The 24754-nt window shown below is 40.2% G+C and overlaps 1 protein-coding gene across 7 annotated transcripts in view; it reads left to right on the top strand.

The window, feature by feature from the left end:
- Nucleotides 1-24754, top strand: part of CDH11 (cadherin 11) — a 165308-nt gene that overhangs the window by 125027 nt on the left and 15527 nt on the right. For all 7 annotated transcript variants that reach the window (XM_061593714.1, XM_061593711.1, XM_061593712.1 and 4 more), the window contains 7 exons: nt 251-370; nt 2808-2975; nt 7349-7536; nt 9685-9938; nt 12210-12346; nt 16341-16462; nt 18182-18299. In XM_061593714.1, coding sequence (XP_061449698.1) covers nt 251-370; nt 2808-2975; nt 7349-7536; nt 9685-9938; nt 12210-12346; nt 16341-16462; nt 18182-18299 — 1107 coding nt within the window. The remainder of the gene's footprint in view (nt 1-250; nt 371-2807; nt 2976-7348; nt 7537-9684; nt 9939-12209; nt 12347-16340; nt 16463-18181; nt 18300-24754) is intronic.

Here is a 24754-nt window from a genome sequence, read left to right as displayed (position 1 = left end):
TTAACTAAGTGGTCAGATGTCTCATAATTCTTGGTGCAATTGGTGGGAAACCATTGGTGATTCACTAATAAATACCTCCCATAGAGAAATGGGAGTTTCCCAGTGCTTAATTAATATATAATCTCCTCATCTTTTCATTTCATTTTTAAAAAAAATAAAAATAAATTCTGAAAGCATTCTGTATGCTTAAATCGGACGATGTGGCTTTAACATATTTCAATTCTGAAATCTACAAACTTTCTATTTTTAGGTACTTCTGTAATTCAGGTGACTGCCTCAGATGCTGATGATCCTACCTATGGAAATAGTGCCAAACTAGTTTACAGCATTCTCGAAGGTCAGCCATACTTCTCCGTGGAAGCACAGACAGGTACTTCTGAGCAAATGTTTTCACTGCAAGGGAAAGGACCTGACCTACTTCCTAGGGTAGCCAGGGCAACATTCCTTGACAAATACTGAGATATGGTAATAAAGGGAAATCCAGATATTAACTCTGTAAATAAAAATGGACATGTCTATCATATTCTGTATTGTCGTGGCAGTTTCTGATGTCCTTGAATAGCCTTCCACAGGTTGATGCTATATCTCAGTGGCAGAGCATCTGCCTTGCATGCAGAAGGTCCCAGATTCCATCCATGGCATCTCTAGGGAGGGCTTAGAATGCCCTTTGTCTGAAACTGAGTCACTGCCAGTCAGTGTAGACAATAGTTTGACTCAGTATAAGGCAGCTTCCAATGTTCTTAGATGCTTTCAACTGCAGCTTCCATAATCCCTAACCGTGGACCATGCTGGCTTGGGGTGATGGGAGTTGTAGTCCCAAACATGTGGAGGTCACCTGGTTGGGTAAGGCCATCCTAGGAAAAAGGAGAGAGCTCCTTCCCACCACCTAAGACAATGCTGTGATTTATCTACAGTTCCCAAAAGCCTTAAAAATCTGCCTTGGGGAGCATTTGCTTAGTTCTGTCTGAGCATTAATTAGTATCCAGGTGTTAGATGAAAAATAGATCGAAACTAAATGCATTTTTTGGAACATGTGCAAAGTTGATTTTACTCTCAAGCTGTAGAACAACATCTAAGGTGAAATGACATTTGATTCATAATGCATTAAAGCCTTATGAGAGAGACAAATTCATATTCTGACCCAGCTGGTGGCAAACTTGACAGCACCATTACTTTTCAGTTCTAGATAGAGGATGACATTTCATATCAACAAGTGGCTCCAGACAATGGTTGCAGAACATGTGACTCGCCAAGTGAAAGCAGTCCATTAGCAATGTATTTTAGCCTGCCAAGGCCACGGGATGTACAAATCAGTCTTTTTTTCCTAGTCCATAACAATTTTCATGTGTTCACCCATACATCTGTTCTGTTTCATTTCCACATGTTTTTTTTTTACAAAAAGCATTCGCATTTAAATATGCATTTTTAACATACTTCCTCTAATTTTAATGACACATTTAATAAGTTTCTTGAATGGAGAACTGTGTTGAAACATTCAGAAAGGATGAAACTCAATAGATAAATAAGTCCTAATCTGGACTTTGGCCTAGAAGGACTTGCAAAGATTGGATTCCTCAAGCATCCATACTACTTGACAATCCTCCTGGTTTTGTAGTCCTCGGCAAGGCAGCAAAATCAAAAGTTCCATCAAGGTCCCCATGCCTCGCTGCATTCATTTTGGTGAGTAACATGTTGTGCAACCCTGCCCAACAAAGCCCCCCCCACCTTGAGTAACCCAATGCTGCATTTATATGCACTGGACAGCAATCATTTGTTGATCTGAAATACTTACATCTCAAGAGGCTCTCGAAGCAGCTTACAAAAGATCTCAGAATAAAGTTGGTCCTCACATTTAGTAAAGGAAAAGACAGTATGTGGTGTTTATATTTAACAAGGATTATTCAGGCAGCATATCCTGACCTGGTGTCATGCCTAGCACTGTGTCCAAATGTGTCATTCAGTTTCACACAAGTTTTTTTCCCCTTGCAGAAGGGACTTCCATTTTTCTGCCTCTTTCTGAAGGCACTCCAGAATTTCTTTAGCATTTTAGTTGATGTGGGATGGGACTTACAGTATGTTACCACTGTAAGATCACGGGGTGGCTGTGGGTGGTGTGTTTGTTTTTGTTCCCATCCATCAATCTGCAGCTTTCCCAGCTGCCTACACTTCCTGATATGAAAAACCCCAATGGGAGAAGTTACTCCATGATGTTTTCCCCTGAGCTTTCCCTGAGCATTTCCCCTGAGTTTATTTGAAGCATGAAGAACCAGGCAGCCTGGCTACCAAACACATGAAAACAATGTGGTCACTGGGTTGGTTTTAAAGGGAGGTCTAGACCACTTGAGAGCACATTTCACTGCAGAGATGATTTGGAGAATGAAAGAAATGACATTCACAAACACCTCTTGTCCACCTTGATATGCACCACAAAAAAATGTTGTGCCCACCCAGGAGAATTTCTCTAAAAAAAAAATTCTCTCACCTTTCTTAATTTTCAAATGACATTTCTTGTCTCTTAAATTGCTGGGAAATTGCTGGGAAATGAGAAATTGTTGGAACAGCACTGGTCATACTAGGTAGTGGTTCTCACCAAATTCTCCCGAGGCAAGGGATTGGGACTGAACAGCTGGATATTGCTTGACCTCCTTTAAAATCACTCTTCCCTTGCTGGAAGTTGCTGGCCATTAGGAGCCTGGGCCAGTGCTGATGCAACTGAATATTTATAGCTCCAAGTCGGGTTGTCATTGTGGAGCAGATGTTCAAGGAATGTTTTCTGAGCCTTTCCCCCATCCATCTTGTACCTGAAGGTATTATTAGAACTGCCCTTCCCAACATGGACAGAGAAGCAAAAGAAGAATATCACGTGGTCATACAAGCGAAGGACATGGGAGGACACATGGGAGGACTCTCAGGGACAACCAAAGTGACAATTACACTTACAGATGTCAACGACAACCCACCGAAGTTCCCGCAGAGTAAGTTGAGAGCGCAAGAAGAACCCTGCTGAATTAGAGCAAAGGTTCATCCAGTTCAGCGCCCTGTTTCTCAAAGTAGTCAGTGAGATGCTTCAGAGTAGACTACAAGCAGAGCACAAAGGCAATAACCTTTCCCTACTGTTGCCCCTCCCCTGCTGCTGCCATGGAATGCGAGCCATGGTTATAATAGCCATCAGTGGACCTATTTTCCCTGCTATTGTGTCTCAGTGACTGCCATTCAGTCGCTAACTGCCTCTGGAGATGCTTGCCCTCTGGGGAATAAGGTAGTGTCTTAGGTATTCAGCAAATCTAGGAGTAATCGGCTTTAGCATCACAGCACACATGGCATGCTAGCTGGGTATTTTGGCCATCATGGAGACATTCTGGAGACAACAGCGGAAATTGGAGTTTAGGGCATAACTACTTGTTGTGAATATTCAGTACTGACATCAGTTTGATTGCCATATTTTTTGGGAGAAGGTGCCTTGGCATTGGATAATTGATCCTACACATTACCAATAATTTATATTTGTTTTTATTTTAGTAACTTATATCTTCCTTTGTTTCACAAGATGAACTCAATGCAATTCCCATGGAAACACAATATGATTCATAAAACAGAATTACCGGGGGGGGGGACAAATACCAACAACAAAATAACATTAGTCATGTAGTTGCCGGCCCATTTATTTTAACGGGCCTTTCTTCCAGGTCAGCAGATTGATGATTACAGTCCCAAATCAAGCCATGGAATAGCTGCTTTTTGGCCAAACGCCTAAATAATGCCATGTTTTTGCCTGGTGAATTTATTTAGGGATGACGTTTCACAATAGGGGTACCATGACTGAGAAGCTTGACTGGAGATGCTGTTTCATTTCAGCAGCATCTCCATTTTCCTAATCATGTGTACTTTCAGTAGCAGATGGTGTAGTGGGGCAACCATAGTCACCTGACCTCCTGACAGCTGAGTTAATGGGAAGGAGAGTGCAGGGGCGATGGAACAGCGAGGTTGGCATTGTGCAGACACACCAGCCGAGCCAATCTGGCTCTCCTCCTGGTTCATCTGCACTGCCCCATCTCCCTGCCCTTCCCCGTCTCCTTCTACTCTGTCCACTACTGTGTAGTTCATCTCTAAGCTACAACTCCAAGGATGTACAAGTGGGAACATGATGGCTGAATGTCAGCAAACCTAAGCACTCAACCATTTAGAGCACAAACTTAATGTAGGTTAGCGCAGAAGCTAGCCCCACCAGGTTCCATGGGACTTACACCCAGGTCAGTAGGATTTCAACATTAGATGGAAGTTATCAGTATCACTTGAGCTCTTCTATTTCATCCCTTCAATATGTAGACACATCTATTCAAATTGAGTTTATAAGTCATTATCAGTTTATAAGTCAAACAAAAAGCCCTCTTTTAAACAAAAAAGAAGGGGGCAAACAGCTCCATAAAAGGATTAAACCATTTCCTAGTGATACACAGTGAATCGTTTTTCAAAGGCAGGATTAAAACCCTGGGGAAGGGTTTGGATTTTGTGTCTTACTTTGAAAACATACTGGACAAGGATGTTTTAAAAACATACCCCCACTGAGATCAATGCGATTTGGTTGAGACTTTTGCGGGAAGCACTGGAAAAACCTGTTAAATAAGACAGTTGAGACTGTACTGGATAAAAGCAATACAAATATGCTAGAGAGAGAAAAAAATGCATTGTAACAAGAGAAGGATGAAAGAAATGGAATCACCCTTCTTCCACATTGTATATTTATGAATTCATGCACACTGTGAAACTTCAAGGACACCATTATTAAAAGCAATCTGCTTAGATTTCTATCTTAACAATTACAAAACTTGAGCATCAGTTACTTTTCAGTGGATTATCTGTTTTATGGATGTTTTGATTCTGTCACTTTTTTGAGGGCTAGTTCATTGGTCTGGAGTGTGACTATTATGTACAAGTATATGTGTGGCACATAGAATATGAAGTGTGCAAACATGCAACTTTGGCCCTATTCCTCTTTAAAATGCAAGTAAGCAGAAGGCAATAATTGCACATGTATATCTTAAGGAAACTACATGCATATACACAGTGCTCTTGTTTGTGTAAAAATGTGGTGCAGGTACTCGTTATCTTGATAAGTGCTGTGGGTGGCAGCACAAAATATTTGCCATGGGCAGCAAAAATAGAGGTGTCGGTACTCCATACCAGTGAGTACCATCACAAAAAAAACCCATTCTGTGTACATATCTTATGCACTACATATTTATTTAGCGTTCTGCTATATTGTGAACCTGAAACAGACATCTATGTTACCCTTCCTATTAACATTTTAAACCTTCTTAAGTAGTAAGATCTGGGTATGAGCCATGTCCTTTAAAACAGGAATGGGGAACCCATGTCCTTCCAGATGTTCTTAGTCTACAACTCCAACCATCCCCGGACATTGGTTCTGCTGGCTGGTCTAATGGAAGTCGGAGTTCAATGATATTTGAATCTGGTGGCAAACTTTCTGTTGCTGGATGGTGACCCTGATTTCTGCCTAGGCCTGACTATAGAAACAATAACATCCCTACCCTGTATGGACCCACATCAGAGAGAATCTGGTATTCTGGTTTGGGGCCTATAAGTTGTCTCAATGAATGTGGACAGGCAAAAGCCATGAAACCATCCATTTATTGCTGTAGGGAGGGCTTTTTTGTGATGGGGCTCACCAGAGTACTGGTGCCACTCTTTTTGCTGCCCATGCCAGACATTTTGAGCAGGCTCCCACTGTACTTTTATCAAGATATGAGTACTGGAACCTCATTTTTTTATTTAATTCTTTTACTTGTTTTGGGAGACAGATGTAAACAGTTGTGAAAACGTGTGCACATTCAAGGGTAAGGTGGAATTAAAGTTCCTGCCCTTACTCTGAACTGGCTAGGTAACTTTGTAATATAATTTTATTACATAATACTTAATTTGTTTGGAAAATTCAGAGGATGAGGGCATACACGGTTTAAACATTTGTGCCAAGGCAGCAACAGAAAGGGGAAAGAAACAAATGTGACTAGAAAATAAAAATACAGTGAATGGGTTGCAGGGGGAATATTTTGAGTCTAGAAAAGCTTCCCTTGCATCTCAAAAATAATTATGAGCTAACATTCAGTGCACTTCCTTGTTGTCCTTGCCTCTGCTTGATCTCCATCAACTTTGAGGAACAGACTTATCATTTTTGCCTGTGTTGCTCTATAAAATTCCATGTACATTGATGATTTTATATCCTCTGGACCTTAACATTGTATTTATAAGTTTGAAAATTTGATGGTAAAAATGGCAAAGCAACCAACCAAAATGTAGCTCAAATGCCCAATATTTTTCACATACAAATTAGGGCTGGTGCCAACAATGCACATGAGTTTCATTCTAAATTTGTCTCTGGGACAGCTGATACCCTGCACTAATCCATTCACATCCTTACCATGGATGACACTTTTTGGAGGGGAGGAAATAACACTGGCCAGTTTGTCTGCTAATCCACTGCATGTAGGCAGAACAATAGGTCAACAGGTCACAGAAAATGAAGTCACTATAGCAAGCAATTTAAAATGGTCATTCACATGATAATCATCATGTGTAGGCCAGCCATGAATTCATCTCAACTCCTGGAAGTTTTGCTATTTAGGCCTGACAGTAGGATAGTCATAAAGGTGGAAGGCCAGGTGTCCCAGATGCCTGGAATGTGTGGCTTGTAGGTCATGGGTCCTCTGAAGTACAATTCCAGGTTTCAAGCTTTGGAAGCACCCTAATGCACTATTCAAGAAGTTTTTTGAAAACTTTTGTTGTTGCTGTCATCAGGTTCTGCTTGTTTGGGGATGATGTGTGTTGTGATGTTTTGTTTTCCTTTTGCATTACATTGTCCCAATGTGTCTACGGAGGAAGCCCTGAGCATCTGCCAAAGAACCCTAATGCGTTAGGATAGATTATGGAATGTACTCTCAAAAACACTCCCAGTTTGCCACCAACCTTTGTGATCTGAGAATGCATTCAAAAGTACACCCAAAGCTTCCATGTAGCTGTGCGTTGCAGAAGAATATTGATAGGGGCAGGCTGATTGTCAATAGATCTATACAGAAGTGGCTAATGTGGTGCCCTCCAGATGTTGGAGATTACAATCCTCATCATCCCTGACCATTGGCCATGGTGTCTGGGGTAGACAGGTGTTAGAGTCCAATGACATCTGAAGGACGCCTTGTTGGCTTTCCCTGCTCTTTGAAGTATCTTGAATTTTAACACTTGCATTACTTGGTGCACATATAGATTAAGAAAGTGAAAAGAATACACCCAAAGAAACTAATGATGACTCATTTACTAATAAATGCTCTTTGCCTAGGTGTTTACCAGATGTCAATATCAGAAGCATCTATCCCAGGGGAGGAAGCTGGAAGAGTGAAGGCCAAAGACCCAGATATTGGAGAAAATGGCTTAGTAACTTACAACATTATTGACGGAGACGGTATAGAGATGTTTGAAATTACAACCGATTATGAGACGCAGGAAGGGGTTGTGAAGCTTAAGAAGGTAGGCAATATGATCCTTTCACTCCTGTTAATGGATAATATACTTCATTTTCTTTCCATGTCTTGCAGAAAATATAATAGCCATAGATTATTGCTCATGGTAAGAAAATCACAGCAAATGTAGTTTGGGATAATTTGTTTATGAAGCTATGATTAACTTCCAGCATCCCATTTTACTGTTATCTGCTAATGCCTGGAGCCAGAATGGAAGGAAAGAGATTATGAAAAGAAAGCATTGATGCATAGAAGCTTCTTAACATCTTTTTAAAGTGAAGAAAGTATATTATTCTTTTACTGATCTTCCACTTGAGAAATCAACACCATTCGCTCTTCAAAGCATATTGCGTATTAACTTGGAAATAAATGATGGGATTGCTTTGGTTATAATCAAGCATTCATTTTCAAGTTGGCAGTATGGTGTGAATTTTCAAGTAATGTGAAAATTACAAGAGATTTCTTTTTGTGCCTGCTTTTCTGATGAAAACTTAATTTTGGCTATCAATATACCTTCTAAATGCATTCAGTGCTGAGAAAAAGAAAGGGGGGGGGAGAGAAAGGAAACCTAGGCTGAATGGCATTATATTCCCATCAACGGATTCAGCCATCCTAAGCCACTTATCCAGTTTCTGCTTGCACTTCAAAAATGAAGTTCTTTTATTGTTCAGCTGATGTCAGTGCTGAAATCAATCTGAACATCTAATAATGCAAAGCCCAAAACGAAAGTAGCAATGCTCAGCTTCATTAATGCCAAAGTTTTAACCAACTCTGAAAATTTGATTGATCTCTCTGTATATTTTACTTGGGCGGAACGTTTCTCGATTATCAAAAAGAGGATTACACAAATTCGTGGAGAAGAAGGCTATCAGTGGCCGCTGGCCATGATGGCTGTGTGTTACCTCCACTGCTGGAGGCAGTGTTCCTCTGAATACCAGTTGCTAAGCACCATAGATGGGGAGAGTGCCGTTGCACTCAGTGTCTGCTTGCAGGCTTCCCATGGGTATAATTGTGGCCACTGTGAGAACAGATTTCCAAACAAAATTAAATCTGGGTGGAATCAAGAAGATAGCAGAACTACAGATGGGGGAGAAATTTGATGAAGTTATTATTTTAAGGTGAATCTACCTAATTTGCACTTTCTGAAATGCGCAAACTGGAGCTACCCTTCAAAATTTGCACTTCTCTGAATTTTGGAATGTAGCCAAAGTAATGTTATGAAGCTGCATATACTATGGTAAAATGTGCTTAAAATGCATGTATTCGTGAAAATCAGATAGAAATAGATTATATTAAAAATGCTTTTGAAAAAAGTGCATATTAGGCAAAAATGCATCCATTAGGGGAAATTTGCAGTAAAATGCTGATGAATTTTCATGAGGACATTTGTTTTTAAAAAATTGCAGACCGATGTAGAAAGCTGGAGAACTGAACTTGAGATTGGAAAAATGAGTAAATAAGAGAAACCAAAATCAACATAGTAACCCATCTCCAATCAGAACCCCAAAACATTTTTATAACAGAAGTATTATGCTCTGCTCATTTCTGCTGACTGAAGGATACTGTCACTCAGTGCTGACTCCAGAATGTTGGAACCCTTGAGCAAGGCATCCATCGACATCTCCCTTAACATGCAAGCGGTGGGCTACACAAACTAAGAACTTTCTTTTGCAACCTCTGACTTTAGATGCCCTTTAAAAACCAAAGAATTTAGGCACAGCTGGGGTGCTGGTCTCTTTGGCAATTTTGAGGCACCAGCAAAGTCTCAACCTTGCCTACCCCTCTGTACCTTTATTTTCAATGTTTATCAAGGCCTACAAATATTTTGTCTTACAGATGAAAGAATGTGCAGTAAACATCAGTGGGGCTTGTCCCTCCACCCCTTTAAGGACTACTTTGCTAATTCTGACATTTTGAGGGGGGGGTTAAAGTCAATTTCAGCTCCAATTGTAGTCCTTGATAAACAGAACATTGAAAATCTGAACATACAGAATCCTTAAGAGATAATATGTGGGATGACATAATTGTGCTCGCATGGGAAACATCATTTTTCACACACACACACACACACACACACACACACACACATTTGTCTTCTGTAAAATCAGCTGTAGCACTTATTTTGAGTGATACACCATTTTCCTGTTTCTTTCAGCATCTTGATTACGAAACCAAAAGGACCTACAGTCTGAAGGTAGAGGCAGCCAATATACACATTGACCCAAAGTTCATCAGCAACGGACCATTCAAGGATACTGTAACTGTGAAAATTAATGTGGAGGATGCAGATGAGCCACCTATATTTTTAGCACCATTTTATATTCTGGAAGTGGAAGAGAATGCAGGCCCTGGTGCTCCAGTTGGGAGGGTACATGCCAAAGACCCTGATGCGAAAAACAGCCTTATAAGGTGTGCTTGAAAAATGGGAATGGCAACATGGGTATTCATAAATCAATTAGATGAGGAACTCTAAAATTGGAGGGCGGGGAGGGGAAGATGCAAAACTAAGTTTTCTTGGGTTATTTATTGTCCCAGGTATGTGCAAAGAGAAAACTGTGAATGGGGAGATTATTCGCTACTTACTGTGTAGGTGACATTGTCAGAGGAGGGTTATATTTTAAGTCTATTTCTGTAAAAAATTTGCAATGAAAAGTGTACTGGGGTGTAATTTTACCCCAACGGCCTAGGTTAAAACTGATCTGATTTGGAAAAGAACTCTTGGGGACATGGTGCTCACTTCCATAATGCACCAAGATCTGCAACCAGACCCAATTTGCATTACAAGCCAAGCAATTGCAGTCTTTGATACTATCACACTACATACTTTGTTCTACTATAAAGTACACATCTGTTTCACATCGTAATACCAGTTTTAAAAGGGAAGCCAGATTCCATAAAAGTTTCAGTTTTATTATGCTTTTTATATATAACTCATTCAGATGCCAACTGCAATGCCCAAGGATACAGAGTTGGAGTGCAAGCACTTTCCCAAGACCTTACGACAGTTATCTTAGCTAATAAAGAAGCAGTATAGATAAATATGAAGTTAATGAAGTAGCAACATTTCAATAAACTGGCAAACCATGAAGCATATAATGATGCAAATTAAGCTGACACTGGTTGTTTCTAAAATGACTAGAGATGGGGGAGAAATTAGATTCAGTTTGCATTGAAAGCCAAATCTAAATTTGCACTTTCCAAAACCATATAAGAACTGAAACACAGCCATCCTTTGAAATTCATACTTATCTGAATTTTATGATGAAGTTTACAAAGTTTACAAAAATGCATGTATTAGGGGAAGGTTTGCATAAAAATGACTATTGGTGACAATAGCATATGAAAGTGCATCATATTAGGAGAAAACTTGCAAACATGTATATATCAGTCAAAACTGCATACAAAATGTGTTTATTACGAGTGCATAATATTATACATATTTGTATTTTTAGTGGATCTGGGTAAAAACATTCTCATCTAGATTGTGGAGTGAGATGGGAATTAGAAAGAAGAATCATGAAGATAAGCTTCATGATTTTTTTCAAAAACTTCCATCCCTAAACATAGGATTTCGCTTTCAGCAGCAGGCCTATTTAGGTGTCCTAAATCACATGATTACAGTCATGGGAAATTAGGGCCATTGTCCCTCTCAGCATGTTGTGCACACAGTGGGGGAATGTTTGAGGAGAGGACCCTGCTCTGTGCATGTTGACTCCCACTGTGATGTGGCACTATGGTTGCATAGGTTCCAAATGATGGGGCGGCAGTCTGCTATGCACATTGATGTCTTCAGGCATTCCCTCAACTTATGGAAATGGGGGGCAGGGGAGTCAATGTGGATCATAGTGGTAGAGGTTCATCCCTTGAAGTGAAGTCTTCTCCCACTTTATACAACTACAGTATAATTGCACTGGCTGTCCATTAGCTAGCGGGTTAAGTTCAAGGTGTTGGTTTTGGTGGTAAATGCCTTATAGAGCCTGGGACCAGGATACCTGAAAAATTGTTTACTCCTCATATGTTGCTGCTGTCTGAAGGTGAGGGCCTCCTGCATAAACCATCTTATCCAGAGGTCCATTCCATACAACATGGGAAGTGGACCTTTAATACTGTGGCACCTACTCTTTGGAATTATCTCCCTTTAAATATTAGACATCTCTGTTGTCTATTCAGTGCCTCTTTCAACAAGCCTTTTAAATAGAGACTTTACCCCAGTCTGCATCTATGCTGTCATTGTTTAAGATGTTTTTAAAGCTCTTTTGTTTTTAAGATGCTTTATAGATTTTTTTTACCCGTTTGCCACTCTGAGCTCCTTCTGGAAGGAAGGACAGGATATAAACATAACAACAATAGCAACAATTTAGAATGCCAAAACATGTTTCTTGTGTGTCTGGCAATGCATCGTTCCACCCTAAGAAATGTTTCTTCCTACCAAAAGCCTAATATGAAACATGTGACCGTATGTAGGTATAAGTAAGAAAAGGAAACCCATTTCTGTCTAGAAGGATGTCCATTTCTGTGTAGTTTTTAGTGATTTAGTTAAGTCAATTTAATATTTTATCTTCCTAAGGATGGTGTCAAAATTATATTTTAAAGTAATATGTGATACACTGTCTGGGAGACATTAAATGAGCTGAGGCCATTGAATAATTCTCTAATTACTTTATTTGCACCCCCTTTTAGCTATTTAATTGATCGTCACACTGACCTTGACAGATATTTCAGCATCAGCCCAGAAGATGGTTCAATTATGACCACAAAAAATTTGGATAGGGAAGAAATGGCCTGGCACAATATCTCAGTGTTTGCGTATGAACTCCGTAAGTATTCAGCAGAAAAAATATATATACTTGAAATATAAAATATATTAAAATGCAACAGTCCCCATGTTGAGCAAAATATCGATGCTATGAAAGGCCACATCCTAGCACTAGAACTGAACCAAACTTTTTCTGAGGAAATTTCTGAGATTTTTTTTCTCACCCCCTGCAGGATTTTATGTGAATATTACCCACAATTTGTGTATGTGTGTGTTGCACCACTTTCTCCACCTCAATACTATAGAATCACACTAGGGCCACATTCATACCATTCATTGATTCCACTATTATTCCACTTTAAACAATCTTGGCTTCATCCAAAGAATCTTGGTAACTGTAGTTTGTTAAGGGAGCGGTTTAACAATCAATCCCTCTTCCCAGAAAACTCTGGAAATTGTAGCTCTATGAGTGGAATAAGGGTCTCAGCACTGTTCACAAACTACACTTCCCAATATTCTTTGGGGGAAGCCATGACTTTTTAAAGTGGAATAACAGTGGGATAAATGTATGGTGCGAATGTGGTCTAGGTCTGGGCATTGTGGAAGATGCAACATGGTGGCCAAGCTGCTAACACAAAAGCAATGAAAAATAAACTGGATGAGGGGCTTAGTGGGGAGGGGACAAGAAGCTGTACTAATGGGCATCTGGTTAGCCACTATGAGAACAGATTTCCAAAAAGAATTAAATTTGGGTGGAACCAAGTGGATGAGGGATACATTTGATTTGGTTTTCATTTAAAGGCAAACCTACTCCTAATTTACACATAATATATAAACCAAAACAGGGCCATTCTTCAAAATACGCACTTCTCCAAATTTTGCAAAGCAGTTCTTCATGTAATGTGTTAAAATGCATACATTGGGTGAAAGTGTGCATAAAAATTCATATATTTGTGAAAATAACATACAGAAATGCATTATGTTAGAGGGTATAAATATTGCAGAACAAATGATGAAAATAACAAAAAAATGAATTGGGAGGGGAAATTGCATTGCAAAGATGTGTATGTTAGGCAAAACTGCATACAAACGTGTGTGTATTATGAGTAAATCACACAAAAATGCTGATGAATTTTCATGAGAAACTGTTTTTTAAAAAATCCACAAATTGTTGCCTAAATGTGGAGAACTGAAGAGGGAAAAATTAGAAACTGTCAGAAACTGAAATTGATAGATTCACCCATTCCTAACCTCAAGAGAGAAATCTGAAACGTTTTAGGTTTTCATTAATTTCCTGTTGTCAAAGCATCCCTCAAGGCTTATCATGAGCTCATTTTAATTTCTACGACCCAAGGGAGAAAAGGGATCAATATGGGCATTCTTTGCAGCCAATTTAGTGCATATTGTCCTTGGCTTCAAGGCACAGTAGTCGTTTAATGTCTCCAGGCTATGTCCAGATCAGTTTCCAGTCAGTGGTAAAGTGGCAAAAGCATGTGGAATATGTTACCCACCACATTACATGCAGAAAATTAATCTGTCCATGAGACAGAGCCAGCAATAAAACACTTTCTCTATAGCTAGCCAAAATATGCATTGTTTGTCATACAGCTAGTGTCTAGTTCATGTAAAATCAACTATTTCATGGCCCTTCAAAACATCGTTAAACTGGCAAGTGTTTATTAATGGGATCTTGAGAAGGCTATTATAATTTCCTTCCAAGAAACACAAGAGAAAACTAACCAGGCCAAGGAATTTGTCAAGAATTTCAGCTCTATTAATTTGAGTTTGAATGGAGACAATAGTTTCCTTATCCACTGTAGATGTTAATTATAGTGTTGTCAAGTTGATTGTTTTATCACTGTCACTGCTGTTGTAAAGTGCCACTGTGCTTGTTTATATAGCCACAAGAGTGGCTGTATACTGTAGTCAGCATGGATTTTTCGCATCCCGCAATGTTAAATTGAAAATACCCTGCAATACCATTCCAATGCTTCTGATAAGCTCATTTCAAAACACAACCTTACAAAACTTATACTCCTGAACTCAGAAACGCTTGCTTAACAACCCTTTAAATTTTCATGGCAATGCACAAAACAGAGAATTAAGCGTTCAAAATGCAAAAAGAGTGAGAGAGAAACCAGAGCCCTTTTGGACTTACAAATTTGTAAAAATGCAAACACAATTTGGGTTGGTCTTTCATAGGCCAATCCACTTCCTGTGTAGCTTGGAAGAATTTGGTAACATGTGCCTCTGAGCATAGGGTGAGTGGTGGCAACACCTACAATCTGCCCATGTGCTGTGCTGATCTGGTTTTAGCAGGGAGGAAGCACCAATATTAAAAGAGTTGATATAGTTCAGATAGTCACGTTAAATATGTTTGATTTACTTTGCAATTTTAGTGACCTTTCCTATAGTAAATCATTTTCTTTTGCCTCTGTTACTGTGAATATGTGAAGTACAGCAACACTTTGCAACACATACAAAAAAGCTTCAAAAACAATTGTGGAATAATGGGGCTGACTATTCCGCAGAATAGTTTCCAGTAGACATGAGGAGCGTCTCAGTTTGCACAAGATAAGACAGAGGGAGGTGAAATATATTTTGGCAAAATTCTACATGTGCTCTATGTTTTTAATTAACCATGCCACCTTTCCTTAAGCGGAGTTAAGTATAACAGACTGAAAACATGCATCTTGGGCAGACCAAGTTTGTTTTTTCCAACAGCTAGAGGCATTGTTTAAGTAGCAACATATTGTAGTCCGTCTGATTTAACATCAAACTGCAGTTTCAGATTCAACTGTTAATGTGCCCAAAAGAGAAATAGAACATAATGTCCAGTTTGAAACACCAAAGGCCATCTTGACCATCATATGACAGTGACCAATAAAAAGGATTTGAAATTAATAAAAGTAAATTTGACACAGATTTCTATGATGAATAATGAAATAAAAATAGAGATTAATCTCCAGTTTGAAACACCAAAGGCCGTCTTCACCATCATATGACATTGACCAATAAAAAGCCTTCGAAATTAATAAAAATAAATTTGACACGAGATCTCTAGGATGAATAATGAGAGACATAATTTTCTAGGTTAGATTCTCTGTAGAAACAGTAGTAACACAGAAAAGAAGCAAAGGAAGAAGAACACTAACAAACATACAAAAATGTAATTCTCCATCTTTGGAGATGGCTGGTATTGCCACCACTCACCATATGCTCAGAGGCACATGTTACCAAATTCTTCCAAGCTACCCAGGAAGTGGACTGGACTGTGAAAGACCAGCCCAAATTGTGTTTGCATTTTGATCAATTTGTAGGGCAGTCCAATATCTCGGAGAGGAGGTCAGGTCTCCTGTTCCCCTGGTGCATTCACTATAGCTGCCCAATTTCCCTGCTTTTTAAAGTTTGATAGAAATATCTGTTGGCTTTAGGTACGTCCTTAAACTGCAAGGTTTTTTGCCTATTTGTGTATTTGTATACAGTCTAGCGCCAACTGAATTTTTGCTATCTCTGTTTATTGCATTTTCTTACCCCATTAATTACAATCCATCCCATTATGTGCATACCTGCAACTGAGCATTACACTTCCTGCATGTGATGAAGTTGACTCTAGAACATGAAAGCTAATGCCATCATAAAGTGTGTTACTCTTAGAGGAGTTACAAAGGGCTGTATCCAATGTAGTGCTAATTTTAAAGGCACCTAGCAGTATACCTTGTTCAACTGGTGAAATGCTTTGTGCCAACAGAATGTTGTCGCCCAAGAGAATATGCGAGGAAGTCACTGGTAGCTTTGTTGCATGACAGATGGTACAATCTGTTGCACTGGATTCCTCTGTTGTGCAATACCACAATTCAACCATTCACTAGTGCAAGAGAATGCTGAGTACATATTTTTGTTGTTTGGGCCAAAGGCAGGAAAAGTGGTTTTCTATTCCTAATATTATTGGTAGAAAATAGGAAGTGCCATTTTGAAGTGGGGGGACTAACTTGGAACCTTGTATTTTTATCCCATATTGTTGCATTTTCCCCCCTTTTCATTAACTGTTGTAGATAACCGGCACCAGGAAGCCAAAGTTCCAGTCGTGATCAAGGTCCTCGATGTAAATGACAATGCTCCAAAATTTAAAGAACCCTATGAAGCAGCTGTTTGTGAAAAACCACAGACAAACGAGGTAACTTCTGCCTCTGATTTGTGGATGGGGATGTAATAACAGTTATAACGCATACATTCCCCTATTGAAACACAGGAAGTTGTCTTATACCAAGTCCAACCAGCCCAGTGTTGACTACACTGACTGCCAGTGGCAACTGTGTATTTCAGAAGATGACTTTTCCAGTCCAATCTAGAGATGCCAGGGATTTAACAGGTCCTTCTATGTTCAAATTATGTGTCCTACTACTGAGCTAGGGATCTTCCTCCTCCCTCCAGACTCTTTCCCTTGGTCCTCACCACAAATAACGCATAATCACACACACACAACCTCAATATATATAGGGTTGGGGTTTTTTTACAAATTTTAGTACAATTGACACCCAAAATCCACATTTGTACTTCTGTGTCTCTGTCATGCTGCAACAATGTTCTCACATTACTATAAGCAGTGGCAGCTGGTGCTCCATGTCAGTGGGGCAGTGGAATTTGCTCTGGGTTTTAGTCCAAACTTTCAAGAAGCTGTCTAGGGTGCAGCATTTTCAGCACCTTGTGTACTTCCTTGAAAGTTCAGACTAAAATCCAGCAAGGATTTCACTGCCCCACTGTCAGAGAGCCATCAGCTGCCATTGGACTTTATTGATGCAGCATCTTGGAAAAAATGGATTTTTGCCAGGCCCAGACTCCAAGAGGTCTTCTGTATCTTTAAAAGTTGTGCAAGGGGAAGGGAGAATTTCAATCCCTGGCACCTCTAGGTAGGGCTATGAAAGATTCCCTGCTGGCATGCTGGAGAGCCCCTGCCAGTCAGTGTAGACAATTCTGAGCTAGATGGACCAAGTGTCTGACAGTATAAAGCAGCTTCATATGATCCTATCTATGTAAGCTGGCTTTACATAGGAATGTTGGGATCTGCCTTATACTGAGTCAGATCACTGGTCCACCTAGCTCCGTATTGTTGACACTGGCTGGCAGTAGATCGCTGGGGTTTCAGACAGAGGACGTTCCCAGCCCCACATGGGGGTGTTAGGTATTGAACCTGGGACCTTCTCACACTAAGCAGATACTCTACCACTGAGCCCCAGCCCTTCCCCTTTAAAATGGGATTATTAGACAAATTCACAGAGGGTGAGTCTTTCAATGGCTGAAAGTGATGATGGCTGCATTCTGCCTCCCAGTTCAGAGGCTGTATTTATTTATTATTATTTATTTAACAAAATTTATATACCGCTTGATTGTTAAAAAACAACAACCCAAAACACCTCTAAGTGATTTTTTAAAAATCCCATTCAAATTAGCGAGAAAACAGTTTTAAAAAGTAATTTAAAAACATTTTTTAAATAATTAAAACAGCAACAGACTTTTTTTAAAAAAATGTGTCTGGATAGGCTTGCCTAAACAAACAGAAAAAAAGTTTTAAGTGGGCACCACTGAATTACCAGTTGCTAGGGAACAACAGTGTGAGAGGAATGTTGCCCATGTGTCTTGCTTGTGGATCGCTATGTAAAACAAGACGCTAGACAAGAAGGCCTTGATCCAGCCAAGATCCAGCCAAGATCCAGCCAGGCTCTGCTTGCATTCTTATGATGTGAGATATAGTTCATGTTGTGCTGGAATGGGCTGGCAAACAATTATGAGATTGTACCCTAAAGGCAGGTATAGAATTTTCACTCGAGAGCCAGTTGACAGGGAGGGAAAAGAAAAACTTTATAGATGCATGCTTACAAGAGCCTTTCTTTTGCAGCTGTTAATTACAATTAAAGCAGAGGACAAGGATGCTGCTGCCAATGGCCCAAGATTTATCTTTGGTTTGCCACCAGAAATGATCCAGAAGCCTAATTTTACTCTCCAAGACAATAAAGGTTTGTACAGAGTCTCGCTGCACTGGACAGAAGTCAACTAATTGCTCCTATCGCATTGTATTGCAATATTTTTGTTAGCTGTGTGACTGGCTATCTGTGGCTGACAGCCATTGCAAAAGATGGGGGGAAATATGCAACCAATGATCAGAGCCATTCCTTTAGTGCATCATCAGCATCATTCATCCTGATAAGTACATGCGATATAAAATCTCTATGATAAATGCACAGGAATTGCAGGCCCCAGTGTGTGCGAGCTTAATACGTACAATTCTTCTTTATTAAACTTTGATGATTTCAGGGACAGCAGCAAGCACGTCCTCTCTAAGCTGATACACGGATAAAATGGTGATGCGATACTCTTCTGATTTGTTGGGGGCTCTCAGATTGTGAGAGAATGGTGTGTTGTTCCCAGTGGGAGGGAAATTGCTGAATTTTAAAAGAAAAAAATAATAAAGGATGGAGAAGTGCTAGGATGCTCTGCTGTTCTCACTTCTTCCCTGCCGGTAGAGCTTTCATTAGTGGTAGGCAGAGCTTGGAAAAGTTACTTTTTTTAAACTACAACTCCCATCAGCCCAATCTAGTGGCCATGCTGGCTGGGGCTGATGGGAGTTGTAGTTCAAACAAGTAACTTTTCCAAGCTCTGGTGGTAGGGCATTATTGAAGTGGATGATGGGCCTTTGGTTCTCTCCAGCCCTCCACCTTAAGCCTGTAGCCTTAATGTGGTATTGTTCTACTTCTTCACATTGCACATTGCACAGAGTTAAACTGTGGAATTTGCTCCCACAAGAGGTAGTGATGGCCACTAACCTGGATGGCTTCAAAAAGGGGATTAGACAAATACCTGGAGACAAATAAGGCTTGCTATGATGGCTACGTTCTAACTCCACTGTGAGAGGCAAACCCATTAATAACATAAGAAGAACAGCATCCTGTTCTCATAGTGGCCAATCATATGCCTATGCGAAGCCCACGGAGGATTGCTCTGAATACCAGTTGCTAGGAATCACAGCTGAGGAGACCACTATTGCACTGAGGTTCTGCTTGAGGGCTACTCATGGGCATCTGGTTGGCCACTGTGAGAACAGGATGCTGGACTAGATGGCCCATTGCCCTGATCCAGCAGGCTCTTCTTATTTATTTATTTATTATTTATTTATTTTATTACATTTTTAGACCGCCCTATAGCAATAAGCTCCCAGGGCGGTGTACAGCATAATAAAACAGGTTAAAATACAGGTGGATGTAAATACAATACACAATAAAACATAATTAAAAATTTTAAATTTTAAATTTAAATTTTTAAATTTTTAAAATGCCTGGGCGAAGAGGTAGGTCTTTACCTGGCGCCGAAAAGATAACAAAGAAGGCGCCAGGCGTATCTCATCAGGGAGGGCGTTCCATAGTTCGGGGGCCACCACTGAGAAGGCCCTAGCTCTAGTTATCGTTCTCCGTGCCTCCCTATGCATTGGGACACGGAGAAGGGCCTTCGACGTCGAGCGCAGCGACCGGGTAGGTACATAGCGGGAGAGGCGTTCCGCCAGGTATTGCGGTCCGATGCTGTTAAGGGCTTTATAGGTAATAACCAACACTTTGAATCTGGCCCGGAAACATATTGGTAGCCAGTGCAGCTGGGCCAGGACAGGTGTTATATGATTCTTATGTTCTTATCATCACACTTATACATGCTGGTCTCTGTGGAAGTGCTGTTGTGATGTCATTCCATTATTTAGTTATTTCCATTTATGAATAGCTTCTGGTAGAGCCAAAATGGGGCGTGCTGTGCAGGAGGCTTGGATCAGACGAAATTCCATAAAGTATCTTGAAGCAATTACACGATAAAAAACAGTTACACAATTTCATATATAAAAATAATTATAACAATTAAAAAAACAAATACACATCGATTTCAAATCTAACAGAGATAAAGAATCTCCTTAAAGACTCTCCCCTTAAAAGGCTTGTTGAAAAAGGAAGGCCGGAATAATATAAACCAAAAAGGCAATAGAGATGTCACCTTTTGATATATAATGGTAAGGGGTTCCAAAGAATAGGTGACACCTCAGTGTCCTTCCTATACCATACAGAATGGACCTGCTAATGAGATCTGTTGGAGGCCCTGCCCTGCAGAGCACAGTAATTGGTTGCCTATATAAGGAGTGAGATGATCTTTAGCTATCTTTAACTACATAACTATGTGGTTATATAGTTATGAACTCTTGTATCTTTGTTGAACCTGTTTGCTTAGCATTGCCTTAAGAAATTTTAGCGACAAGTTAAAAGCAGAGCTTGGAAAAGTTACTTTTTTGAACTACAGCTCCCATCAGCCCAATCTAGTGGTCATGCTGGCTGGGGCTGATGGGAGCTGTAGTTCAAAAAAGTAACTTTTCCGAGCTCTGGTTAAAAGGTATAGATGTTGAAAACTGGCCTTCATCCAAAGAATTACCTGGGAGGACTGGACCATTAGAATCCTGGCAAGATGGAGGCACTGTGGATGAGTGGTTCCCATATCTAATGAATTGGTTGATTGCCTGCCCTGGATGGGGTTGCACTCCCTTTGAAGGAACAAATGCACAGCCTGGGGGAGCCTCTAGATCTATCTCTGTCACTGGAGGCCCAGGTAGTCTCAGTGGCTAGAAATGCCATTTATCAGCTGTGCTTGGTAAGACAACTGTGGCCATTCCTGAACTGGGATAGTTTGACCTCAGTAGTTCAGGCATTGGTGACTCCAAGACTGGATTACTGCAATTTACTGCATGTGGGGCTTCCCTTGCACTTGATCTGAAAACTGCAGTCAGTGCATCCAGATTGCTGACAAGCATGATACCTTGTCATATAACACCACTGCTCAGGGATCTGCACTGGTTGCCCATTTGTTAGAGGGCAAAATTCAAGGTGTTACTATTGGTATATAAAGCCCTTAACAGCTTGGGACCAGTTTACTTGCAGGGCCGCCTTACGCCATCTGTGCCCATTTGAGCCCGTCAATCTGAAGAACAGACACTGTTGCAGGGGTCACATAACACTCATTCTGCACTTGTAAAAAATTGTTCCTTTTGTGTGGCAGCACCTACCTTTTGGAACTCCCTGCCTTTTGATGTCAGGCAGGCACCTTCACTGTATTATTTTCGACTCCTGCTTAAACTTTTTTTTTTGCAAGCCTGTCAAGACACATATATGTTAATGTGTTGATCTTTTGAGTCTGTTGCTGTTTTAATTGTTTTTTTTTTAAATTACTTGTTTTTAAACTATTTTTTCACTAATTTGAATGTTTTTTGTAAACCACTTAGAGCTTTTTTACAATCAAGCAGTATATACATTTTGTTAAATAAAATAAATAAAGGAGTTGGGTCATGCCTCAATTCAACCATGGTTAACCAGTGCCAAGCACTATTAGGGTTATATTCATCAAAGTTCTACTCAGAGTAGACCCATTTGAGGAAGAGCCATAGCTCAGTGGTAGAGCATCTGCCTTGCACGCAGATTCCAAGTTCAACTCCCGGCATCTCCAGGTAGGGCTAAGAGAAACTCTTGGCTGAAATCCAAGGGAGCCACTGTCTGACTCAGTATAAGGCAGATTCCTATGTTCCTGCATTGGGTAGTATTCAATGCTAGGCCTACTCAGAGTAGGCCCATTAAATTAATTCCTCAATTTCAGTGGGCCTGCTCTAACATCCAATGCAACTCAATGTTCTTTGGATTGGGACCCCTGATTTTTGTCTTCTTTTTTCATTATTTTCAGTGAAACAAGCATTGAACTGAAGAGAAATCCTAACAGAAATACTTGATAATCTATTAAACCGAATTGCTTTAGCAGACACCACCTTGGCAGGTTTCATCATTTTAACAAATTCTCCCCAGCAATCTAAGTCAATTGAATTTATCTCGGGGGGGGGTGTAGCATAATCCTTTCCTTTCCTTTATTGTACCAATTCTCCAGCCACATGATGAATTTCTTAATATATTCATGTAATTTTCATGAGGGGGAAAACCCCCACAGCAGAGTTAATTTAATTCTTTGTATGTGCGTATATTTATAAAAGGTTAAGCTGGAGAGACAAAGTGAATAGTAGGATTTCTAAAGGCTTCTAGCAAGTAACCTTTTTTTCCTGTGACAGAATGTCTTACAATTTGCAAGTCAAATAACTTAATGTTTCTCTCTTTTTCCCCCTTCTCTCCATTTGTAAATCAGAGTAATCTTTGTATCATGCCTCCACACTCTTAGGGAATTTGTTACTTTAAAAGAAAAATGCCTTTATTAACTGCAGTAACCAGTTAATGAAAACACCAATGTTTAGGCCCTGGCCAGAACTTTTAAAAATGAATGCCATCCTATAATGATTATTTAATTGAGTTTCTGCTCATCTCCTAAAAGTAATTACATATTGTAATAATAAAAAGTCACATTTTGCATCTTGTTAATAGTTAATGGTATTACTGCCTTTTTCCAGCCTAGCTTGGTTCTATAGAAAACATGAGATAATATGTAATTTCATGCTGTGATAAAGCACTGCATTGCTTTCATCCAGGATGTTTACTCATATTTGTATAATGTTAATATATAATGGACGTCTTACTTCACACTCTCTATATACATTTGGTATCATTTCTAATCCCATGATAGCTTGGGGAATGTACTTGAGTACTGCAGGAAGATAAGAGGCACGGCATTAACAGTCATTTGAAAGGGATTGTTCATAAAAACACGACCAGAATGTTTGCATGACAAAATCATGTACTTCTCGCCAGTGCTTGGAAAAGTTACTTTTTAAAACTACAACTCCCATCAACCCCAGCCATCATGGTCACTGGATTGGGCTGATGGGAGTTGTAGTTCAAAAAAGTAACTTTTCCAAGCTCTGCTTCTCGCCCTTAGCACACGTCCAGGAGCACTGGAAGACATAGCAAGAAATAACCTTGCATGGGTCTCTTCCATGTGGCAGTGATGCTTTGCAGCTTTTCAGGGATCAAATACACATCACCAGCTCCACCCTTCACATTCTTCACGATTAGACACATATACTCCCAAACTGGGAAAGAGCTACTATCAATGGCTACTAGCCACAATGGCTACGTTCTACCTTCGCTGTTGGAGGCAGTATGCCTCTGAATACCAGTTGCTGGGGATCACAAGCGGGGAGAGTGCTGTTGCACTCAGGTTCTGATTGTGGGCTTCCCATGGACATCTGGTTGGCCACTATGAGAACAGGATGCTGGAGTAGATGGGCCCTTGGCCTGATGCATCAGGACTCTTACATTTTTATGAGTGAAAGTGTGTGTGAGTGTTTGTGTTTGTGTCTGTGTGGTGACATCAGAATATCATACAGCCGCAAGAGTGGCTGTATACTCTAGCCAGCATGGCTTTTTTGCATTCCGCAATGTTAAATTGAAAATATCTCCCCATGCCATTCTGATGCTTCCCATTTCGAAACAAAACCTTACAAACCATATAGTCCTGAACTCAGAAACACTTGCTCAACAACTCTCCAAGTTTTCATGGCGATACACAAAACAGTCAGAGAGAATCAAGAGTTCAAAGTGTAAACACAGAGAGAGAAACAGACCCCTTTGGGACATTTTTCTGTCAGAGTTCTCATAATTTGTTGAAATTAATTAAAAATCAGTTGTCTTCACAGAGTACCTGTAATCCTATTACTGACCTTGCCCCATATTCTGATCTTCACCTTCTGAAGATTAAAAGTTAAAAAAATGTCTGGGCAATTTTTAATTAATTTAAGAAATTTAGCATTGGAGTCAATGATAAGCCCAGGCATGCTCAGTAAGAACCAACTGTCAGTGTTCTAAAAGTTAGACTCATAGCTGCTGGACTTGCCTAATCGGAGGCCACACCCACACCAGACCTTTATTTCACTTTAGACAGTCCTGGCTTCCCGCACAGAATCATGAGAAGTGTAGTTTGTGAAGGGTGCTGAGAGAAGACTCCTATTCCCCTAACAGAGCTCCAGTTGCCAGACTAGTTTAACAGTTTAACAGTCAACCACTCTGATTGAAGCTCTGTGAGGGGACCAGAGCCTTTCCTAGCAACTTTCACCACCTTTCACTAACTACACTTCCAGAATTCTTTGGGAGAAGCCATGACTGAAATAAGGCCCTGGTATGGATGTGGCCAGGGACAGCTTTGGTTTAAATTTGGGTAGGAGGCTTCATGTGCCTGCTGTAAAATAAAAAGACAGGGGAAACCCTGAAAAAGAATGATACTGTTTACAGTTTTCCTTTTGGAAAGGGGCTTCCCCTCTGCTCAGTGCCCACCCATCCAATCTCCTTCGCTCCCCCTTCCTCCATCCCTCCCCGTTCCTGCCCTCCTCCTCCTCCCCTCTCTTTCACCTATCCTAAGCATGACTGCACAGGAATAAATCCCACTGAACTCAATAAATACTCAAATGATCAAACCTGCCCTCCTCCTGCCTTCTCCTTCCTTCCTCAATTCAATTCAATTT

Source organism: Rhineura floridana, chromosome 13 (assembly GCF_030035675.1).
Source record: "Rhineura floridana isolate rRhiFlo1 chromosome 13, rRhiFlo1.hap2, whole genome shotgun sequence".
NCBI classification, from domain to species: domain Eukaryota; kingdom Metazoa; phylum Chordata; class Lepidosauria; order Squamata; family Rhineuridae; genus Rhineura; species Rhineura floridana.
This window is presented reverse-complemented; position numbering and strand designations above follow the sequence as displayed.